The following is a 24,310-nucleotide window of genomic DNA, read 5'->3' as shown; positions in this document are numbered from 1 at the left end:
TGGCATGGCATTGCAATGGTGTGGCATTGTAAAATTGAGTGATAGCTTTCCTTTTACCCTGTACCAATCTCCCACTTCACCACAAGCACCCCCAAACCATCACATTACCTCCACCATGCTTGACAGATGGCATCAAGCACTCCTCCAGCATTTTTTCATTTGGTTTGCATCTCACAAATGTTTTTTGTGATCCGAGCACCTCAAACGATTCATCTGTCCATAACACTTTTTTACAATCTTCCTCTCTCCAGTGTCTTTGTTCTTTTGCCCTTCTTAATCTTTTCTTTTTATTGGCCAGTCTGAGATATGGCTTTTTCTTTGGAGCTCTGGCTAGAAGGCCAGCATCCCAGAGTCGCTTCTTCACTGTTGATGTTGTGACTGGTGTTTTGTGGGTACTATTTATTGAAGCTGCCAGTTGAGGAACTGTGACTGGTGTCTGTTTCTCAAACTAGACACTCTAATGTCACTGTCTCATTGTGTAGCCGTGTGATTCCATACATCATTATAACTGTGCTAAGGAGTCAGAGAGTGTGCAAATTCTCCCAGTGCTGTCCAGGGTATTAAATCGTGGATGTATGTTACTGTGGTAGAACACCCCAAAGGAAAGGTGATATGTGCATCCGAGGAAACCTCATTCTTTGACTCTTCCAAGTGAACTCGGAGTTGCTGTGATAAGGCCATTATCACCCGTAAAAAGGGGGGGGGGGGGGGGCACCATAATAAAATACCTTATTGTAATAAAATATTAGAAACGAACTCCCTGCCTTTTTTCTGCAGCTCTGGACAGCTGCGGCTTTAACCGCCCGTAGCCCCGCCTTTCAATGGTCACATGAGACTTCTGGTTGCAGACTGTCCCGTCCCATCGACACTTTAGAACAACTTTGGAAAACTGAGGTTTATTACGACGTAAACGGTTTTATACACCAAATGAAACCATGTAGCGGACAGAATGTCGGACATTATGCCGAAATAACATTTGGGAGTGTCTGGTAAGGTTTTTTTTGTGTTTAGCGGTTTGAAGAAAAACTTATTGTAGAAAGAAAAGTTTCGTGCAGCTCCTCTGTCTGAGGTATGTGGGACGGCCCGTCTGTCTGTCTGTCTGTCTGGCTGGATGCGTGTTTTCTGCGCCGAGAAGTTTGACAACAAACCAAAGATTCAATCATCTTTCATAGCTAGCTACTGTTTACCTGGATGATCACGTTTTAGCATGTTTGCCAGTTTAAACATAATTATCTACAACAAACACTTCAAGAACTTTCCACTTTAAAATCTACAAAAACAAACTGCAGGGAGTAGGTACCGGATCAGTTTTTTTTGTATCTCGGAGTTATTTTTCTTTTAATTTCGGATTATATTCATTTAGGGATCATATAAAACGTATCGGTTGTTTTGATTGGACATAATAACACTGAAAAGCAACATGGACGCGCGTCAGGGTCAGGGCGCGCCTCCTGTGGGGCAGCAGATCGTGCACGTCCGCGGGGACTCCCAGACGGACCTGGAGGCCTTGTTTAATGCGGTAATTAACCCCAAAACCGCCACCCTGCCCCCCTCCTCGCTGCCCATGAGGATGAGGAAACTACCCGACTCCTTCTTCAGACAACCCGATCCCCGATCACACTCCAGACAGGTAATAAGCCCCCCACCCACCCAAATGTAGTTGCGCCAGTGACGGTTACTAGACCGGCTGCATCATCCCCTTTGTATGGTGAGGCTTCACTTGCTTGTGCCAATAGTGGTTCCAGCTCCCCTGCATCCATCCGCGCTACAACCGTTTCTCTGCATGACAGACTGACTGTTTCTCTGTACTCCTGCATAATGGACTGACTGTTTCTCTGTACTCCTGCGTGACAGACTGTTTCTCTGTACTCCTGCATGAAGGACTGACTGTTTCTCTGTACTCCTGCATGAAGGACTGACTGTTTCTCTGTACTCCTGCTTGACGGACTGACTGTTTCTTTGTACTCCTGCGTGACGGACTGACTGTTTCTCTGTACTCCTGCGAGGCATACTGACGGTTTCTCTGTACTCCTGCGTGATGGACTGACTGTTTCTCTGTACTCCTGCATGGCAGAATGACTGTTTCTCAGTACTCCTGCATGGCAGAATGACTGTTTCTCAGTACTCCTGCGTGATGGACTGACTGTTTCTCTGTACTCCTGCGTGATGGACTGACTGTTTCTCTGTACTCTTGCATGGCAGAATGACTGTTTCTCAGTACTCCTGCATGGCAGACTGTTTCTCAGTACTCCTGCATGGCAGACTGTTTCTCAGTACTCCTGCATGGCAGACTGTTTCTCAGTACTCCTGCATGGCAGACTGTTTCTCAGTACTCCTGCATGGCAGACTGTTTCTCAGTACTCCTGCATGGCAGACTGTTTCTCAGTACTCCTGCATGGCAGACTGTTTCTCAGTACTCCTGCATGGCAGACTGTTTCTCAGTACTCCTGCATGGCAGACTGTTTCTCAGTACTCCTGCATGGCAGGAACGACTAGTGGGACCAGTCCATCATGTTTAGAAGTGACAGGACCTGTACTGTTAAACTGCAGAATGATGAATCAGATCTCCTGTATATCAGCATGGTCCCCTTGTTGCACCAACCCCTTTGTACTGACTTCACACACACACACACACACACACACACACATATATACAAACACACACACCCACACACACATATACAAACACACATATACACGTACATATATACACACATATACACAGACACACACATACACACATATACACAAACACACACATATACACAAACACATGCACACACACACACATATACACAGACACATGCACACACACACACACACACATATACACACACACACATACACACACACACACACACATACATATATATACACACACACACACATATACACAGACACATGCACACACACATACACACACACACACACATACACACTCACGCACACATACATATATACACACACACACACATATACACAGACACACACACACACAACATTTATACACACACATATACACATACACATGCACACACACACACATATACACAGACACATACACACACACGCACACATACATATATACACACACACACATATACACGTACATATATACACACACACACATATACACAGACACATACACACACAGACACATACACACACACACACACACAACATGTATACACACACAACATATATACACGCACACATATACACAGACACATTCACACACACGCACACATACATATACACACACAAACACTCATGTACACACACAAACGCATATACACATGCATATACACACACATACATACACATGCATATACACACACATATACACATGCACACACAAACACACGTATACACAGACACATGCATACATATATACACACACACACACACACATACATATATACACAGACACATACACATATACACACACATATATACACATAAAACACACACAGACATATATACACAAACACACACACATATACATTCATATACACACACATATACACACATGTACACAGCATTTTGGGGGTTATAGTTAGGCCAGAAATAAAAGGTGACAGGCTGTACTTTTGCCTCATTCATCTTTAATTTTCATATGAGTGTTCTGCAAAAAAAAAAGTCAAATGTTGACTTTACTGTCCCAAAACGTATGTAGGGCACTGCATCCAGCAGATACTGTATGTTATTGTAAACAGCATACATATATCCATCCCTGACTAATGGACTGATAGGGTGGTTGGTTTACAGATTAACTACCTGGCTGGCTGAAAGACTGGTCTAGTCCAGCTCCGACTGACTCTGTGTCTGTGTGTCTAGTCCAGCTCCGACTGACTCTGTGTCTGTGTGTCTAGTCCAGCTCCAACTGACTCTGTGTCTGTGTGTCTAGTCCAGCTCCGACTGACTCTGTGTCTGTGTCTAGTCCAGCTCCAACTGACTCTGTGTCTGTGTGTCTAGTTCAGCTCCGACTGACTCTGTGTCTGTGTGTCTAGTCCAGCTCCGACTGACTCTGTGTCTGTGTGTCTAGTCCAGCTCCGACTGACTCTGTGTCTGTGTGTCTAGTCCAGCTCCGACTGACTCTGTGTCTGTGTGTCTAGTCCAGCTCCGACTGACTCTGTGTCTGTGTGTCTAGTCCAGCTCCGACTGACTCTGTGTCTGTGTGTCTAGTCCAGCTCCGACTGACTCTGTGTCTGTGTGTCTAGTCCAGCTCCGACTGACTCTGTGTCTGTGTGTGTCTAGTCCAGCTCCGACTGACTCTGTGTCTGTGTGTCTAGTCCAGCTCCGACTGACTCTGTGTCTGTGTGTCTAGTCCAGCTCCGACTGACTCTGTGTCTGTGTGTCTAGTCCAGCTCCGACTGACTCTGTGTCTGTGTGTCTAGACCATTTCAGACTGACTCTGTGTGTCTAGACCATTTCAGACTGACTCTGTGTCTGTGTGTCTAGTCCAGCTCCGACTGACTCTGTGTTTGTGTGTCTAGTCCAGCTCCGACTGACTCTGTGTCTGTGTGTCTAGACCATTTCAGACTGACTCTGTGTCTATGTGTCTAGACCATTTCAGACTGACTCTGTGTCTGTGTGTCTAGTCCAGCTCTGACTGACTCTGTGTCTGTGTGTCTAGACCATTTCAGACTGACTCTGTGTCTGTGTGTGTATGTATATGTGTGTGTGTGTGTGTGTGTGTGTGTGTGTGTAGGCCAGTTCAGATGGGAACATGGTTGGGTCTCTGGCCCCTCATCATGTGCGTGCCCATTCTTCTCCCGCCTCGCTCCCCATCAACACCCTTGTCACTCCAGCAACTAACTCCATGGCAACGCAGCCTCTTCCTGACGACATGCCCCTCCCCCCGGGTTGGGAGATGGCCAAGACCACCTCTGGACAGCCCTACTTTCTCAAGTAAGTAACTGTGTGTGTATGTGTGTGTGTGTATCTGTGTGTGTGTATCTGTGTGTGTGTGTGTGTGTCAGTTAAGTCAGAACGAGCAGGTTGAACCAGCTCCTAACCTCCATCAGACAATGGAAGCCTGTTTGGATCAATGTTCCGTAGAGACACCTAGGACCAATCAGACTGGTTAACCAGGAACCAATGAGAACCTGCTATATCTCCTCATAAAAGGGTGTGTCTACGTGGGGGGGTGTGTTTGTGTGTGGTTGTTTCTTGGTGTGTCTACGTGGGGGTGTGTGTTTGTGTGTGGTTGTTTCTTGGTGTGTCTACGTGGGGGTGTGTGTTTGTGTGTTTGTGTGTGGTTGTTTCTTGGTGTGTCTACGTGGGGGTGTGTGTTTGTGTGTGGTTGTTTCTTGGTGTGTCTACGTGGGGTTGTGTGTTTGTGTGTGGTTGTTTCTTGGTGTGTCTACGTGGGGGTGTGTGTTTGTTTCTGGGTGTGTCAATGATTCACAAATGAACACTGTGGGTTATGGATCTTTCAGGACAAGCATTTTTTTTTTCAAGAAACGTATTTTACCTCTAACCCATAACCTAACCCAAGTATTATACCTTACCCTAACCATAAGTCCTAAACCTAACCCAAGTATTATACCTTACCCTAACCATAAGTCCTAAACCTAACCCAAGTATTATACCTTACCCTAACCATAAGTCCTAACCGTAAACCTAACCCAAGTATAATACCTTACCCTAACCACAAGTCCTAAACCTAACCCAAGTATAATACCTTACCCTAACCATAAGTCCTAACCGTAAACCTAACCCAAGTATAATACCTTACCCTAACCACAAGTCCTAAACCTAACCCAAGTATAATACCTTACCCTAACCATAAGTCCTAAACCTAACCCAAGTATTATACCTTACCCTAACCATAAGTCCTAAACCTAACCCAATTATTATACCTTACCCTAACCATAAGTCCAAAACCTAACCCAAGTATTATACCTTACCCTAACCATTAGTCCAAAACCTAACCCAAGTATTATACCTTACCCTAACCATAAGTCCTAAACCTAACCCAAGTATTATACCTTACCCTAACCATAAGTCCAAAACCTAACCCAAGTATTATATCTTACCCTAACCATAAGTCCAAAACCTAACCCAAGTATTATACCTTACCCTAACCATAAGTCCAAAACTAAACCAAGTATTATACCTTACCCTATCCATAAGTCCAAAACTAACCCAAGTATTATACCTTACCCTAACCACAAGTCCAAAACCTAACCCAAGTATTATACCTTACCCTAACCATAAGTCCTAAACTAACCTGTGTGTTTTGTAGTCACCTGGAGCAGACGACCACGTGGCATGACCCACGGCTCTCCCACCTCCAGACCACTGCAGCGCCCCACCCGCTCTCCGCTCCTCCACCACACACCCACACCTTGGCTCACCCTGGTCCAAACACACACACCCACACACAGAGCAACGCCAGCCCCAACACAGGTAGGACCATGTCCTCATCTCCACCTCCTAACACCTGCCCCCTCCCTCTGTCTCCATCTCCTTACACCTGCCCCCTCCCTCTGTCTCCACCTCCTTACACCTGCCCCCTCCCTCTGTCTCCATCTCCTTACACCTGCCCCCTCCCTCTGTCTCCACCTCCTTACACCTGCCCCCTCCCTCTGTCTCCACCTCCTTACACCTGCCCTCTCCCTCTGTCTCCACCTCCTTACACCTGGCCCCTCCCTCTGTCTCCACCTCCTTACACCTGCCCCCTCCCTCTGTCTCCATCTCCTTACACCTGCCCCCTCCCTCTGTCTCCATCTCCTTACACCTGCCCCCTCCCTCTGTCTCCATCTCCTTACACCTGCCCCCTCCCTCTGTCTCCACCTCCTTACACCTGCCCCCTCCCTCTGTCTCCATCTCCTTACACCTGCCCCCTCCCTCTGTCTCCACCTCCTTACACCTGCCCCCTCCCTCTGTCTCCACCTCCTTACACCTGCCCTCTCCCTCTGTCTCCACCTCCTTACACCTGGCCCCTCCCTCTGTCTCCACCTCCTTACACCTGCCCCCTCCCTCTGTCTCCACCTCCTTACACCTGCCCCCTCCCTCAGACTCCACCTCCTTACACCTGCCCCCTCCCTCTGTCTCCACCTCCTAACACCTGCCCCCTCCCTCTGACTCCACCTCCTTACACCTGCCCCCTCCCTCTGACTCCACCTCCTTACACCTGCCCCCTCCCTCTGTCTCCACCTCCTTACACCTGCCCCCTCCCTCTGACTCCATCTATAATTAAAATTATAGACTGATTATTTCTTTGTCAGTGGGCAAACGTACAAAATCAGCAGGGGAACAAATAATCTTTTCCCTCACTGTATGTTCAGAGAGGGGTCAACAAGGCATATAGTGAACAGAATACCATCCCCACTGTGAAGCATGGTGATGGGTCAATGATGTTTTGGGGGTGTGTGAGCTCTAAAGGCACGGGGAATCTTGTGAAAATGTATGGCAAGATCAATCAATGAATCAAATGTATTTATAAAGCCCTTTTTACAACAGCAGTTGTCACAAAGTGCTTTTACAGAAACACCTGGCCTTAAATCCCAAGAAGCAAACAACAGTAGTGTTGAATTTCAGTGGCTAGAAAAAACTCCCTAAGAAGACAGAAATTTACTAAGAAACCTAGAGAGGACCCAGGCTCAGAGGGGTGACCAGTCCTCTTCTGGCTGTGACGTGTGAGATATTAAGAGTTTAATTGGAATAATAAATAAATTTCTCTTGGCTAAATCCAGAGTCTATTTAAATTTAGACTAGGTCAGAAGTATGACCAGATGGACAAGGACAGGGACAGCAACGGTCCCCCCAAACCAGGTACTCCGCAGGTGTGGACCAGGATCTCATGTCCTCCTAAAGTTTAAAACGGGAGGAGACTGGGAAAATTCTGAAAATCAACAACGATTTATAGTGGAGAAGGAGAACTTGGTGGGGAAGGAGAACCGAACCTACTCCCCCAGCACAATAGTATAGCAGCGTAAGACCTTGGGACTGAGACGGGGGTCCAGAGACACTGTGGCCCTACCCGAGGGAGGCCCCGGACAGGGCCCAACAGGCAGGAAATCAATCCACACCCATTGCCAAGCATCAACCAAAGGGACACCCACCAACCGCAACCACCCTGAATGAGGGCAGAGTGTTGCCAGCAGAGTACAGCCCAATTGCACAAGTGTGCAACAGGGAGAAAACAACAAGCCATGTGGGCTCTCATGTGGGCAATGAGAGCCCACATGGCAAGACAGCAAGGGTAGACAGTATCAAGCCTACTGGTCACCTTCACGCCCCTGGGCCAGGCTACACCTAATTATAAATTGTGCTGTAGAGATGAGTTTTTAGTAGACACTTGAACGTTTGCAAGTCTGCTGTAGAGCTCGTCACCACCCCTAGCTGGGAGGGGGCCAGAGACAATTACTCGATGCCGACACATCTTTCTAGCTAATTTACACGCTGATGCTGTGTTCTGCTTCGTAACCTCTGACTGTTTCATCCTAACGTCGTTGGTGCCAACGTGAATAACAGTACTCTCTATACTTGCCAGTTTTAGACTTCGCTAGCACCAGCCCCAGATTTGCGGCTACGTCGGTGGCTCTGCTCCCCGGTAAACAATATACGATCGCCGGCTGATTCTTTAGTCTAATACTGCGTGTAACGGAATCGCCGATGACTAAAGTTTATAGTTTTTCAAAGCCATCGGTAGAACATGCCTGCCGATCATTCCCCTCCGAAGACGGCTCGGGCCTTGACTCAGGAAAACCTGTTCAAAGTCTCAGTTGGATTTAGCAACGATTCAGGTTTAACTGGTCGACGGCATTTCTTCCCAGTGACCAAGAGAAAGTTATTGCCCGGCTGCAGGAGCTGTGCCGGGGGGCTAACAAAACTATTGTTTCTACCTGGTGGCACTGACGCAGATTTTTCTATTTCTACACTAACATAATCCTTGCCTGAAAAATTGCGTCAGAAGCCGAGCCTCTAACTCTGCTATCTTTAACTTAAGACGAACATTCTCCTCCGTGTTGTTTGATAAGGCATTGTAATGATACTTAGCCTCGGGTGTTCAGGGGTGAGTAGTTCCGTTAATTATGTCCAAATAGAGTCCCGGTGTAGTAGAGTTGGGTAAGAGGTCAACAGATGAATAATATGGCGTTAGTAAAACTCTTAAAGTAGAATTTGACCAATTAGTTTATATAGAGTAAATTCGAAAAAAGTTTGGCAGGTAGCCATATAGGTAACAGCAGGCAGCCTACAGTACATCAACAATCCCACAATGCAATTCAATTCACAATGCTATCAATTCATGAATGCAGCATGTTGTCAGAAAATACTGGCAGACAATTTGCATTCTTCTACACGAAACCTGCTCATGGGACGCTCTTGGACTTTTCAGCATAACAATGACCCTAAGCACAAGGCCAAGTTGACCCTCCAATGTTTACAGCAGAAAAAGGTGAAGGTTCTGGAGTGGCCATCACAGTCTCCTGACCTTAATATCATCTGGGGAGATCTCAAACGTGCGGTTCATGCAAGACGACCAAGGACTTTACATGACCAGGAGGTATTTTGCCAAGATGAATGGGCCTCATAGACAACTATTACAAAAGACTGCACTCTGTCATTGATGCTAAAGGGGCAATACACAGTATTAAGAACTAAGGGTATGCAGACTTTTGAACTGGGGTCAGTTCATTGTTTTCTTTGTTGAAATGTTTTGTTTTATGATTGTGCCATTCTGTTATGGCCTACAGTTGAATGTGAATCCCATAAGAAATAAAAGACCCTAACCATAACCATGTGTTTTGCCTGTTCTCTCATGTTTTCTTTACAAATGGTACCTATATTAAACTTTTGAGCACATCTGTATGAAATATGATTCTTCATTATATTAAATATTTTATTTATGGAAAATGCTATTTAATTTTTGTCTGCTCAAGTGTGTGTGTATGTGTGTGTGTGTGGAAGGGAAGGGGATTTGTGTGCATGTGTGTCCCTATGTTTTTGTGTGGGTATTTCTGTGTCTCTGTGTGTCTGTCCAAGTGTGTTGGGGGTTTTCTGTGTCTGTCTTTGTTTGTGATTGTCTCTGTGTGTTGCAGGTCCTCTCCCAGAGGGTTGGGAACAAGCAGTGACCCCTGAAGGAGAGGTTTACTATATCAACCACACGACCAAAACCACCTCCTGGCTGGACCCCCGCTTAGGTAAAACCCCAACCTCATCATCAGGATCCAGATATCTCATGGTTCCCTGAATGTATGAACACTTCACCAGGCAGCATTACAATATTTTTGATTGTTATTCCACAATATACAATATAAACAACACCATTTTATCCCCAGCCTCCTGAAGGAAAATAATAAATAAATAGGCAAATAGTTATCAAAACAACTAAAAGTATTTTATAAATGCATACATACACATATACGCATGCATGCATACATACACTCACCTAAAGGATTATTAGGAACCCCTGTTCAATTTCTCATTAATGCAATTATCTAATCAACCAATCACATGGCAGTTGCTTCAATGCATTTAGGGGTGTGGTCCTGGTCAAGACAATCTCCTGAACTCCAAACTGAATGGGAAAGAAAGGTGATTTAAGCAATTTTGAGCGTGGCATGGTTGTTGATGCCAGATGGGCCGGTCTGAGTATTTCACAATCTGCTAAGTTACTGGGATTTTCACGCACAACCATTTCTAGGGTTTACAAAGAATGGTGTGAAAAGGGAAAAACATCCAGTATGCGGCAGTCCTGTGGGCCAAAATGCCTTGTTGATGCTAGAGGTCAGAGGAGAATGGGCCGACTGATTCAAGCTGATAGAAGAGCAACTTTGACTGAAATAACCACTCGTTACAACCGAGGTATGCAGCAAAGCATTTTTGTGAAGCCACAACATGCACAACCTTGAGGCGGATGGGCTACAACAGCAGAAGACCCCACCGGGTACCACTCATCTCCACTACAAATAGGAAAAAGAGGCTATAATTTGCACAAGCTCACCAAAATTGGACAGTTGAAGACTGGAAGAATGTTGCCTGGTCTGATTTCTGTCTCGATTTCTGTTGAGACATTCAGATGGTAGAGTCAGAATTTGGCGTAAACAGAATGAGGACATGGATCCATCATGCCTTGTTACCACTGTGCAGGCTTGTGGTGGTGGTGTAATGGTGTGGGGGATGTTTTCTTGGCACACTTTAGGCCCCTTAGTGCCAATTGGGTATTGTTTAAATGCCACAGCCTACCTGATCATGTCCATCCCTTTATGACCACCATGTACCCATCCTCTGATGGCTACTTCCAGCAGGATAATGCACCATGTCACAAAGCTTGAATCATTTCAAATTGGTTTCTTGAACATGACAGTGAGTTCACTGTACTGAAATGGCCCCCACAGTCACCAGATCTCAACCCAATAGAGCATATTTGGGATGTGGCGGAATGGGAGCTTCGTGCCCTGGATGTGCATCCCACAAATCTCCATCAACTGCAAGATGCTTTCCTATCAATATGGGCCAACATTTTTAAAGAATGCTTTTAGCACCTTGTTGAATCAATGCCAATTAAGGCAGTTCTGAAGGCGAACGGGGGTCAAACACAGTATTATTATGGTGTTCCTAATAATCCTTTAGGTGAGTGTATATAGACATGCACACATACATACATTATCTGTCCGTTTAAGTAAAATAGTCTGCTGTGCTGTGTATAGACAAATTTGAATAATATTTTGAGATATGGGCAGGGGAACATCGCTTTTGTCTAGTCCCAAAATAGAAAACACAGGATCTAGGCTAATTTGGCTTCCTAGCATATTGTTTATAACTTCACACACACCTTCCCAAAAGCACTTAATCAATGGACATGACCAATAAAGATGGAAGTACCCGCTATCAGCTTACATTTTGAAGCAGGTGAGCTTAAAAGCTATTTACATCTTTAAATTGACAGCACCTCCATAACCATACAGCACAAACATCTCCAGAAAGCACCTCCTTATTCAGACGGCACCTCCTTATTCAGACTGTACCTCTTTATTCAGATTGTACCTCCTTATTCAGACCACACCTTCTTATCTAGACAGCACCTCCTTATGCAGACGGCACCTCCTTATTCAGACTGCACCTCCTTATCTAGACAGCACCCCTTTATTCAGTCTGCACCTCCTTATTCAGACTGTACCTCCTTATTCAGACTCCACCTTCTTATCTAGAAAGCACCTCCTTATTCAGACTGCACCTCCTTATCTAGACAGCACCTCCTTATCCAGAGAGCACCTCCTTATCCAGAGAGCACCTCCTTATCCAGAGAGCACCTCCTTATTCAGACTCTACCTCCTTATCTAGACAGCACCTCCTTATCTAGACAGCACCTCCTTATTCAGACTGCACCACCTTATTCAGACTCTACCTCCTTATTCAGACTGCACCTCCTTATTCAGACTGCACCATCTTATCTAGACAGCACCTCTTATCTAGACAGCACCTCTTATTCAGACTGCACCTCCTTATTCAGACTGCACCTCCTTATTCAGACTGTACCTCTTTATTCAGACAGCACCTCCTTATTCAGACTGCACCTCCTTATTCAGACTGTACCTCTTTATTCAGACAGCACCTCCTTATTCAGACTCTACCTCCTTATTCAGACTGCACCTTCTTATCTAGACAGCACCTCTTATTCAGACTGCACCTCCTTATTCAGACGGCACCTCCTTATTCAGACTGTACCTCCTTTTTCAGACTGCACCTCCTTATCTAGACAGTACCTCTTTATTCAGACTGCACCTCCTTATTCAGACTGCACCTCCTTATTCAGACTGCACCTCCTTATCTAGACAGCACCTCTTATTGAGACTAACTCCTTATTCAGACTGCACCTCCTTATCTAGACAGCACCCTTAAAGGCAACAATGCTGCCCTCCACAGAGACAGTTGTGGCTCTGCTACTTTGGCATTTAAGGATGTCTGTCCTTGTTGTCCCACTAGATGGAGATGTTCACCATGGAAAATATATTAATTTCAGGTTAAAGATTGTAGTTGACTAGATATCTGTTATGTTAGATTCTAGCGGACAAGATATCTGACATGTTAGATTGGAGTGGATTAGATACCTAACTGTAGATTGTGGCTCAGCTGGTAGAGTATGATGAACACCAGAGATTGTGGGTTTGATTCCCATGGGGGACCAGGTCGGAAATGTATGCACTCACTACTGTAAATCAGTCTGGAAGGGCGTCAGCTAAATGTTATAAATATCTGACAGGTTAGAGGTAGATTATCAATTCAGCAACACAGGACTAAAACATTTTAATAAAATGTGAGAGAAGAGGGACTGGCAGAAGATTAGTCTTGAGATCAGAGAGGAGAGAGTCTGGTTAAACAGGAATAACTGGCTGAGAAGATTCACCCTAACTGTCAGGATTGTGTAACCGCACACACACACACACACACTTACACACTGCCTTGACTTGTCTTGGAGCCACTCTTCTTGGCTGTGTGTTTCAATCAATCAAATGTATTTATAAAGCCCCTTTTACATCAGAAGTAGTCACAAAGTGCTTTTACAAAACACCCAGCCTGAAGACACCAAGGAGCAAACAACAACAGTGTTGAATTTCAGTGGCTAGGAAAAAACTCCCTAAGAAGGCTGGAATTTAGGAAGAAACCTAGAGAGGACCCAGGCTCAGAGGGGTGACCAGTCCTCTTCTGGCTATGCCGGGTGAACATATTAAGAGTACAAATTGTAATAATTAATAAATGCATGTGGGTGAGTCCAGAGTCCGGGGGGGGGGGGGGGGGGGCAGCAAAGTGGCAGCTGAAATCGTCAGGTATCGTCTTGATCTGCAACACAACCAGGAGGACTTTGGACAGGGACAGCAATGGGTCTTTCAAGCCAAGTACTCCTCAGGTGTGGGCTAGGACCTTATGTCCTCCAAAGTTTAAAATGAAAAAGAAAAGAAGAAAATTCTGATCACCTAATTATAAACCGTGCGGCAGAGATTAATTTTTAGTAGACACTTGAAAGTTTGCACTGCATTTGCATTTCTAACCTTAACTGGCAGATCATTCCACAGTAGTGGAGCTCTATGAGAAAAGCCCTGCCTACAGCTGTTTGTTTAGAAATTCCAGGTACAATTAAAAGGCCTGCATCTTGCGATCGTAGGTTACGTGTAGGTATGTATGGCTGGATCATTTCAGCAAGGTAAGTAGGAGCAAGTCCATGTATTGATTTATAGGTTAACAATAAAACCTTAAAATCAGCCCTAACCCTAACAGGCAGCCAGTGTAAGGACGCTAGTACAGGAGTAATGTTTTTTTTTTAAATTGTTCTAGTTAGGATTCTAGCAGCCGTGTGCAGCACTAATTGATGTTTATTTATTAATTTGTCTGGATAACCAGAGAGAAGAGCATTGTAGTAATCTAGTCTAGAAGTTACGAAAGATTACTTTCGTTACTTCAGTTTTTGATAGAAAGTTTCTAATTTTTGCAATGTTTTGAAGATGAAAATAAGCAACTCTTGAGACATATTTTATATGTTCTTCAAAGGAGAGGTCAGGGTCAAGGGTAACGCCAAGGTTTTTTACAGTTTTTTGTGATACGACCATGCAGCCATCGAGGTTCACAGTGAGATCTGCTAACAACGCTCTTTGTTTTTTGGGTCCTAAAACGAGCATTTCTGTTTTTTTTAAGTTTAAAAGCAAGATTTTCTCTGTCATCCACTTCCTAATATCTGAAACAAATGCTTCCAAAGTAGCTAATTTTGGATCTTCTCCATGCTTCATTGAAATATAACTGTGTGTCATCAGCATAACAGTGAAAATTGACATTGTGATTTCAGATTACATCGCCCAGAGGCAGCATATATAGTGAGAACAATAATGGCCCCAGAACCGAGCCCTGAGGAACACCAAAACATACCTTTGACTTGTCAGAGGATATGCCATCCACACTAACAAACTGATATCTTTCAGATAAATAAGATTTAAACCAGGCTAGAACATGTCCACGTAGCCCAATATGGGTTTCCAGTCTCTCTAAGAGAAGGGAGTGATCAATAGTGTCAAAAGCAGAACTAAGATCAAGAAGCAATAGGATGGATGCGGAACCTTTGTCTGAGGCCATAAGAAGGTCATTTGTTACCTATTTTGCTATTTTTGGTGAGTTTGGTACACATCCTGAGGAAAGGGAGCAATATATTATATTCAACATTGGCTGACCTAGCACAGGAAATAGCTCCTTAAGTAATTTTGTTGGAATCGGGTCTAGCTGACAATTTGTGGGTTTAGAACTCATTACAAATCTAGTGAATGTGTCGAGTGATACGGGATCAAGAAATTCGTGTCCCAATGGACACCTGGTCAGGGAGGTTCAGGACATTCTCAGGACAACTGAGATTTTGAGGACCATAACTATTTAAGGAGGAGTCAGTTATTTGTTTGCTAATGGTGATGATCTTTTCATCAAAGTAGTTTATGTATTCATTACAGCTACAGTGAAGACCCACTTCACTTGTTGAGCGTTGCTTTTTTCTCAACTTTGCAACTGTATCGAAGATACATTTTGGATTGTTTTTGTTTACCTCAATCAGGTTGGAGAAATAAGCTGATCAAGCAGATGTGAGTGATTTTCGGTATTGTAGTGTACTGTCTATCCAGGCTAGTCTTTAGCCATGTTTCACACAAGCCAATAACATCTAGTTTATGATCAGAGATTAATTCATTTACTGTAACTGCCTTTGGAGCAAGGGATCTAACATTTAGGAGTCCCATTTTGAGATGTGAGGTGATACATTTTTATTTGTGACCGAGGTGGAGGAAGGCTTTATCTTAATAAGGTTGTTTTTGTTAGCACTACCTTGTTTAACTTCTCTCAGCCTGTAACGAGTCACAGTGGCAATAGGTAAAGCTGTACAAACTACTCTGGCTATGCTATCGACAGACTCCACTATGCTAGCAAGCTGGCCTGTACCCTATCTCATGGTGAGGCTATAGGACTGACCTGCACCCTATCTCATGTTGAGACTATAGGACTGACCAGCACCCTCTCATGTTGAAACTATAGGACTGACCTGCACCCTCTCATGTTGAGACTATAGGACTGACCTGCACCCTCTCATGTTGAGACTATAGGACTGACCTGCAACCTCTCATGTTGAGACTATAGGACTGACCTGCACCCTATCTCATGGTGAGGCTATAGGAGTGAGACTGTCAATGTTCCTAAATAAAAGAAGAGCACCACTCCAGCTAGGATGGAGTCCATCGCTCTTCAGCAGATCAGGTTTGGCCCTATTTCTGGGAGAGTCCCAAAAAGAGAGCCAGTTATCTACAAACTCTACCTCCTGCAATGGGCAGAACTCCGTTTTCAGCCAGTGATTGAGTTGCGCAAGTCTGCTGTAGAGCTCGTCACCACCCCTAGCTGGGAGGGGGCCAGAGACAATTACTCGATGCAGACACATCTTTCTAGCTAGTTTACACGCTGATGCTATGTTCTGCTTCGTAACCTCTGACTGTTTCATCCTAACGTCGTTGGTGCCAACGTGGATAACAATATCTCTGTACTCTCTATACTTGCCAGTTTTAAACTTCGCTAGCACCAACCTCAGATTTGCGGGCTACGTCGGTAGCTCTGCCCCCCGGTAAACAATGTACGATTGCTGGCTGATACTTTAGTCTAATACTGTGTGTAATGGAATCGCCGATGACTAAATTTTTCAGTTTTTCCAGGCCACCGGTAGAACATGCCTGCCGATCATTCCCCTCCGAAGATGGCTCGGGCCTTGACTCCGACTCCAGTGGGGAAAACCTGTTGAAAATCTCAGTCGGCTCTAGCAGCGACCCAGGTTTAACTGGTCGACTGCATTTCTTCCCAGTGACCAATAGAATGTTATTGCCTGGCTGTAGGAGCTGTGCCGGGGGGCTAAAAACACTGTCGTTTCTTCCTGGTGGCACTGACACAGATTTTTCTATTTCTACACTAACATAATCCTTGCCTGACATTTGCGTCAGAAGCCGAGCCTCTAATTCTGCTATCTTTACCTGAAGACGATAGTTCTCCTCCATGTTGTAGTTACAACAATTACAGTGATAAGGCATTTTAATGATACTTAGCTTTGGGTGTTCAGGGGTGAGTAGTTCCATTAATTATGTCCAAATAGAGTCCTGGTGTAGAAACGTTGGGTAAGAGGTCAACAGATAAAAATATTGCATTGGTAAACTCTTAAAGTAGAATTTAACCAAGAGTATTTTCTAAATAGTTTTGCAGGTAGCCAGGTAGGTAACAGCAGGCAGCGTACAGCACTTCTGAAAGGCCATTGTCTCACTGAAAGATTTCCTTTGCACTTTGGTTCATCATGACCTCCCTGTATTTTGCTCCATTCATCCTTTCCTATTCTCTGACCAGTCTCCCAGTGTCTTCCGCTGTGAAGCATCCCCATTGCATGATGCTCCCACCACCATGTTTAATAATAATAATGTGCCAAGCCCCAGACTTCAGGACTTAGGGTGGGGTTTGTGGGTTGACATGGTATGTGCTGTGAAAACGCTTCATGTTGTGCTATTCGAATAGCAATGTGTATCATTTGCTTAGTCTTAGGCTTCTCGTGATGGGTTTCATTCGATCTAACAAACCAATCCCTGATAAAATAAAGAAAATAAAGCAAGAGTACAGGGAAGCAAAGACTCAGAACGGAAAGAGTTGGAACGACCAAAGGTGATACAATACCATTGACTCAATAGAGGTACAGAGTGGTGAGCATGGCATTATTGTTATTTAGATTTTACTACCAGAATAATGTTCTATTTTTCGTAATCAGAAAGCCAAATCACATTGACAGTTTACTCTTCCCTCCCCTCCTGAGCCCCTCCTTAAGTCCTTGGTAGCAAATGTATAGTGGAAACAGGAACGTCTAGAGCCAACATTAGCATAAATCACAGGTGTAGCCCTGGTACCAGGGTGAAGCACCAGTGGAAATGTGGCATTAGTTAGGCCAGAAGGCCAGCTCTAGGGAGTCTTGGCAGTTCCAAACTTCATCCAATGTGCTCATTAAATCTTTCAATGCTTTAACAATATTATTATAACCTTCCCCATATCTATGCCTCGTCACTGTTCTGTATACACTACCGTTCAAAGGTTTGGGGTCACATAGAAGCTTCCTTGTTTTCCATGACAACATACATTAAATGAGTTTGAATAGGAGATATAGCTTAAATAATAGGAGATATAGTCACTGACTTAGAAATTATTAGAAATAATTATTTTTATTTGAAATAATTTGTTGTGTCCTTCAAACGCTTTGGTCAAAGAATCTTCCATTTGCAGCAATTACAGCATGCAGACATTTGGCATTCTAGTTATCAGTTTGTTGAGGTAATCTGAAGAGATTTTACCCTACGCTTCCTGAAGCACCTCCTGACAAGTTGAATTAGCTTGATTGGCAGTTCTTACGTACCATACGGTCAATCTGCGCCCACAACAGCTTAATAAGGTTGAGGTCCGGTGGCCACTCCATTATAGACAGAATACCAGCTGACTGCTTCTTTCCTAAATAGATCTTGCATAGTTTGAAGCTTTGCTTTGGGTCACTGTTCTGTTGTAGGAGGACGTTGGGCCCAATCAAGTGTCGTCCACAGAGTATGACATGGTGTTGCAAAATGGAGTGAGAGCCTTCCTTCTGCAAGATCCCTTTCAATCTTTACAAATTTCCCACTTTACCACCAGCAAAACACCCCCAGACCATCACATTGCCTCCACTCCCCCAGCATCTTTTCATTTGGTCTGCGTCTCACAATAAATATTTTTTGTGATCCAATCACCTCAAAGTTAGATTAGTCTTACCATAACAGTTTTTTCTCCAAAATAATATAACTAAAGAAATACCCTTGGAGTATATCTCTCCAAACTTTTGACTGGTACTTTACACACACACACACACACAACATATCCCTGATCCTGTCTCCTCCCCCTAGTCCAGAGTACTGTGTCCCAGGTGAAGCCCACTACCCTGACCTCTGATCCAGTTGGCGTGGTGACCCAGCGCAGGCAACAGTTACAGGCAGAAAAGGACAGACTGAGGCGAAAACAGCAGGACCTTGTTCGACCAATCAGAGCACAGGTCAGGGCTAAAACAAGCTATAACGTCTTTATTTAGTTATATGTGTTTTTCTTTTGTTTAATTCCTTTTTGACCCTGTAATAACAGACAACAACCGATAATGAAACCAATTTCACCCAGTGTAATATATAATATGGGTGGGTTTGTGACTATGTTCTGTAATATATTGCAATATAACACAGTAAAGTATATAATATGGCTGGGTTTAGGACTATGTTCTGTAATATATTGCAATATAACACAGTAAAGTATATAATATGGCTGGGTTTATGACTATGTTCTGTAATATATTGCAATATAACACAGTAAAGTATATAATATGGGTGGGTTTAGGACTATGTTCTGTGATATATTGCAATATAACATAGTAAAGTATATAATATGGCTGGGTTTAGGACTATGTTCTGTAATATATTGCAATATAACACAGTAAAGTATATAATATGGCTGGGTTTATGACTATGTTCTGTAATATATTGCAATATAACACAGTAAAGTATATAATATGGTTGGGTTTAGGACTATGTTCTGTGATATATTGCAATATAACATAGTAAAGTATATAATATGGGTGGGTTTAGGACTATGTTCTGTGATATATTGCAATATAACATAGTAAAGTATATTATATGGGTGGGTTTAGGACTATGTTCTGTGATATATTGCGTATATGTTATATGTTTCAGGACGTATCGGTGAGGAGTGGACTGGAGCATGATGGAAAAACCAGGAACCATGTAGACCCCGCCCTCAATGGGTAAGGGTGTGTGTTTGGGATGTTATGGGTTTCAGCAGTTATTTGTTCTATCTGTGTTTCATGCTGTATTAAGTGTGTGTGTGTGTGTGTGTGTGTGTGTGTAGGGCCCACTCTCGTAATGAGAGCACTGACAGCGGTCTGAGCGTGAGCAGCTTCACACGGACTCCTGATGACCTACTGAACACTGTGGAACTCATGGACACAGGTAACATATATCTTCTCATCCTACTAACTCATAGTCACAGGTAACATACAACTTCTCATCCTACTAACTCATAGTCACAGGTAACATATATCTTCTCATCCTACTAACTCATAGTCACAGGTAACATACAACTTCTCATCCTACTAACTCATAGTCACAGGTAACATACACCTTTTCATCCTACTAACTCATAGACACAGGTAACATACACCTTTTCATCCTACTAACTCATAGACAAAGGTAACATATACCTCATCATCCTACTAACTCATAGACACAGGTAACATATACCTTCTCATCCTACTAACTCATAGACACAGGTAACATACACCTTTTCATCCTACTAACTCATAGACAAAGGTAACATATACCTCATCATCCTACTAACTCATAGACACAGGTAACATATACCTTTTCATCCTACTAACTCATAGACAAAGGTAACATATACCTCATCATCCTACTAACTCATAGACACAGGTAACATATACCTTCTCATCCTACTAACTCATAGTCACAGGTAACATACACCTTTTCATCCTACTAACTCATAGTCACAGGTAACATACACCTCATCATCCTACTAACTCATAGTCACAGGTAACATACACCTTCTCATCCTACTAACTCATAGTCACAGGTAACATACAACTTCTCATCCTACTAACTCATAGTCACAGGTAACATACACCTTCTCATCCTACTAACTCATAGTCACAGGTAACATACAACTTCTCATCCTACTAACTCATAGTCACAGGTAACATACACCTCATCATCCTACTAACTCATAGTCACAGGTAACATACACCTTCTCATCCTACTAACTCATAGTCACAGGTAACATACACCTTCTCATCCTACTAACTCATAGTCACAGGTAACATACACCTGATCATCCTACTTACTCATAGTCACAGGTACAGTTTTCTTTAACAAATATTACAATTACGGTTATGATTTGCGATGTTAAAACATGGGGGTAAACCGCATAGCTATTCTCACTTAAAAATAGAGATCATAGCCTACATAATGTGCTATTAAACTGAATAAAATTTGAGTTAAAGTTCAGTGTTTTCTATTTTTCACTTATTACCAATTTGAAGGTGCTGCCTGTGCTGAATTATTCATTAAACTCCCTTTTTAATGCAATGGCATTTGCAATGATTGTGCCGTTGCCATAGCTGGTTAGGCAACATTTCTCAACCCTTATTATCCCTTATTAACCCATATTGAGTTTGTTTGTAGGCATCGAAACTGAAGCCAAAACCTTTAATAACCATGCTGTTGTGTGTGTGGGGAAATATCTGGGTGCCACTCGCTAACTTGAAGCAGATGACTTCGCTAGCATTTGTAACAGTGGTAACTCAAACTAACATTGAAAAACCAAGTATTTAAACAAAATTAGTCCAGGTATTTAAGTAATCTACAAAAATACTACAGCACCCGCAAGAAAAACAATTGGCTCTGTGCACAAGCGTATGGACGAACTTCCATTTTAGTCAGATGTCGGCATATCATTTTCCGGTTTACTCAAGGCGATCACCCGCGCTGCCCAAAATTTCAGTTTTTAGTAGATGTCTCCAAGACCTGCCTAAAATAAGCATTAGTGATGCCTATCGAATTGTTGATGCCTGGTCCCCTGCTCCAACAAGCAAGCGGAACAAGGGATTCAAACTCTACGTATCGAGTTATCTGCACAACTACAAGTGTAAGTAGTTTACTGTGGTGTGCGGCCGGCTATTGGCTAAGCTAGTTAGTGACGTGTTGCTTTTTAGTGTAGTATTAGGCAGGACAATAGAACGCATAAAAATTCACCCTAGCCTCAAAAACGGCAAAATAACGCTGGCTGAGCTGGAACGCTAGGGCGTCCCCATAGCAAGTGAATTGAAACAAACCTTCGCTCAGCCTCTTCTAACCTGAATGAAGCTTAAAATTCCATAGCCTCAAAAAATCACCAAAACAGGTCTCCTCTTTTATTTTACTACTGTAATCTCATTTCACAACGAAACTGAAAAATAACAACTGGTACAGGAAGTAAACATCTGGTCCTATATGGTATTAATTGTGCTTAAACCTGCGTTATGTGGAAGTATATAAAAAAATCGCCTTTTCTGACTATTTCTAGTCTGGCGTTTGAAGTCATTGAATGGTGCAATCCATATTTTATAAAAAATAGGACATTCTCCTGATTAAAATGATGCCCCACTTGTATTAAAATGATGCCCCACTTGTACCTTGAAACTTAAATGAGTCACGTACATTATATTTCTTTTTTTTCGTACAACAGCATCACTCATCTTGTTGTGAGTTTAGGTGTTTACTAATGCGGATGAATATTAGTAAGTAAACCGGAAACTGCAATGCCGACTTCTAGACAAAAGCGGAAGTTCCTCACTACGCTGGTGCACAGTCTATTACAGACTTATGATGCATGCCTGTTGCCTTGCGCATATCTTTCACCTTTTTTGGAGCATAAAATTGCGTAAGTTTGGATAGATTTGGATATTGCCCATCTCAGTATCGCAATTTCTATTATATTTCGATTAATTGTGCAGCACTACTAACCAGTAGACTGTTTTGTGATTGGACACTTCCATCTTACTACCCAGTATTCTGTGTTATGATAGGTGACTCTGGAGCAGCCCAGCCAATGGCTTTTCTGGAGGCGGGGCCAGGGGTGTGTATGGCTATGGATGGGGAGGAGCTGATGCCCAGTATCCAGGAAGCTCTGAGTTCAGAACTCCTCAGTGACATGGACACTGTTCTTTGGCTGTAGACACACTATATAACCAAGAAACAACCACACGTTAAACAAGCACACTGTACACATTCTTCACACACAAATACAGATACATTATAGACACACACACAAACAATCACACTACAAACAAACACACTAGTCACTCTCTTCACACACAAACACAGATTTATTACAGAAACACTCACAATCACACAATAAATAAACACACTATACACGTTATATTATTGATACACACACACACACATACATGCACAGTCACACAATAAACAAACACACTCCTCATACACAAACACAGTTACATTATAGATACACACACACACACTCATACATGCACAGTCACACAATAAACAAACATACAATACACACTCTTCATACACAAACCCAGATACATTATAGACACACACACATTGTTTAAAATCACATACATGCCCGAAAATGTGCACACACTATAGACACCCACTGTTAACAGACGTCAGAGAGAGACATGATGTGTTGGCAGACTACCGTTCCCTCCCGCTCACACAAACATGAGATGTCTCCCTCTGTTGTGCTACAAATGATGTGGCCCTCCAAATGACCAGTTACCCCTGTGAGTCTGTCGAGGCCTACGCCCGGGCCTGGGTTCTCACAAAGACACACATACCCTCCATTCAATCAGGTGTGTGAGGTAGCCTCCCTGTGTAGGGCTGGCCTGCTCACACGCGTATATTGGGTTAATATTTAAACGGCACCATTATCTATATTGATCCCCCATCCTCACACAAACATATATATTTTTGTTTGTTGATGAGCATACCAATATATTTGAAAAGCAGTGCAATTTCTCATGAGCCTGTCTAAACATGCAGGCAGCTAAATCACAGGCAAGAGAAGACTGGCCGAATATTCCTATTCGTTGTGTTTAATCTTTATAATCCTTCTCATCATTGTAATGTGTACATAACACTACTAGAACAAAAGTTACAGTCTGGGACAGTTACACACAAACACACACACACACAGACAAACACACACTATGTACATACAATCAACCGATAAATGTTATTTTTATTATGCATGAAGCTATGTGTTTTATACTGCAGTATCTAAAGAATGTATACAACCCTAACTGCTAACTTTCCTGTGTAACAAAGCTTTAGTGAACATCACCCTAGAACAACCAAATACTAACCAATGCTCATTTTGTATTTATTTTGATGTTTTCTATATGCATGTGTTTTTCAGGTGGAGTTTATCTTTATATCAAACTGGGCTATAACATAATAAACATTGTGACAATCATCAGTGTAGTTGTGATGTAATTATTGTTGTTTGTATAATATATTTTTGTAGCCTATTTTTTTGTATCAGACTTACCTTCCAGGTTTATATCTGCAGGACTTTTTCAGGATCTTTTGTCTGCAGCACCAAGTTACACTGAGCTTCCCAAAGCTTCTACGTGTGGGTTTCCTGTCTAATATTCTGCGGTGTGCCTGTCCATTGTGTTAGCCCACCACCACCTCAGCTTTTACCTGTTGGG

At 43.1% G+C, this 24,310-nt stretch overlaps 1 protein-coding gene across 1 annotated transcript; it reads left to right on the top strand.

Moving 5' to 3' along the window:
* The first annotated feature begins 831 nt into the window (after window positions 1-831).
* Window positions 832-22,944, top strand: LOC105006428 (transcriptional coactivator YAP1). Its single transcript, XM_029121244.2, has 8 exons — window positions 832-1,630; window positions 4,712-4,911; window positions 6,251-6,414; window positions 10,053-10,154; window positions 18,921-19,066; window positions 19,752-19,822; window positions 19,927-20,027; window positions 22,658-22,944. The coding sequence occupies exons 1-8, from the start codon at window positions 1,421-1,423 to the stop codon at window positions 22,804-22,806; spliced, it is 1,143 nt and encodes a 380-aa protein (XP_028977077.1). The 5' UTR covers window positions 832-1,420; the 3' UTR covers window positions 22,807-22,944.
* Window positions 22,945-24,310: the final 1,366 nt, after the last annotated feature.

Source organism: Esox lucius, chromosome 7, assembly GCF_011004845.1.
Source record: "Esox lucius isolate fEsoLuc1 chromosome 7, fEsoLuc1.pri, whole genome shotgun sequence".
NCBI lineage: Eukaryota > Metazoa > Chordata > Actinopteri > Esociformes > Esocidae > Esox > Esox lucius.
The sequence above is the reverse complement of the archived record's forward strand: the minus strand, read 5'-3'. Positions and strand labels throughout refer to the sequence as shown.

Excerpts from the sequence above, each read along its gene's own strand:
- LOC105006428 (XM_029121244.2), top strand. The coding sequence starts at position 1,421 with ATGGACGCGCGTCAGGGTCAGGGCGCGCCTCCTGTGGGGCAGCAGATC. Across the intron at positions 1,631-4,711 it reads CCCGATCACACTCCAGACAG|GCCAGTTCAGATGGGAACAT; the intron begins GTAATAAGCCCC and ends GTGTGTGTGTAG. Across the intron at positions 20,028-22,657 it reads TGTGGAACTCATGGACACAG|GTGACTCTGGAGCAGCCCAG; the intron begins GTAACATATATC and ends GTGTTATGATAG.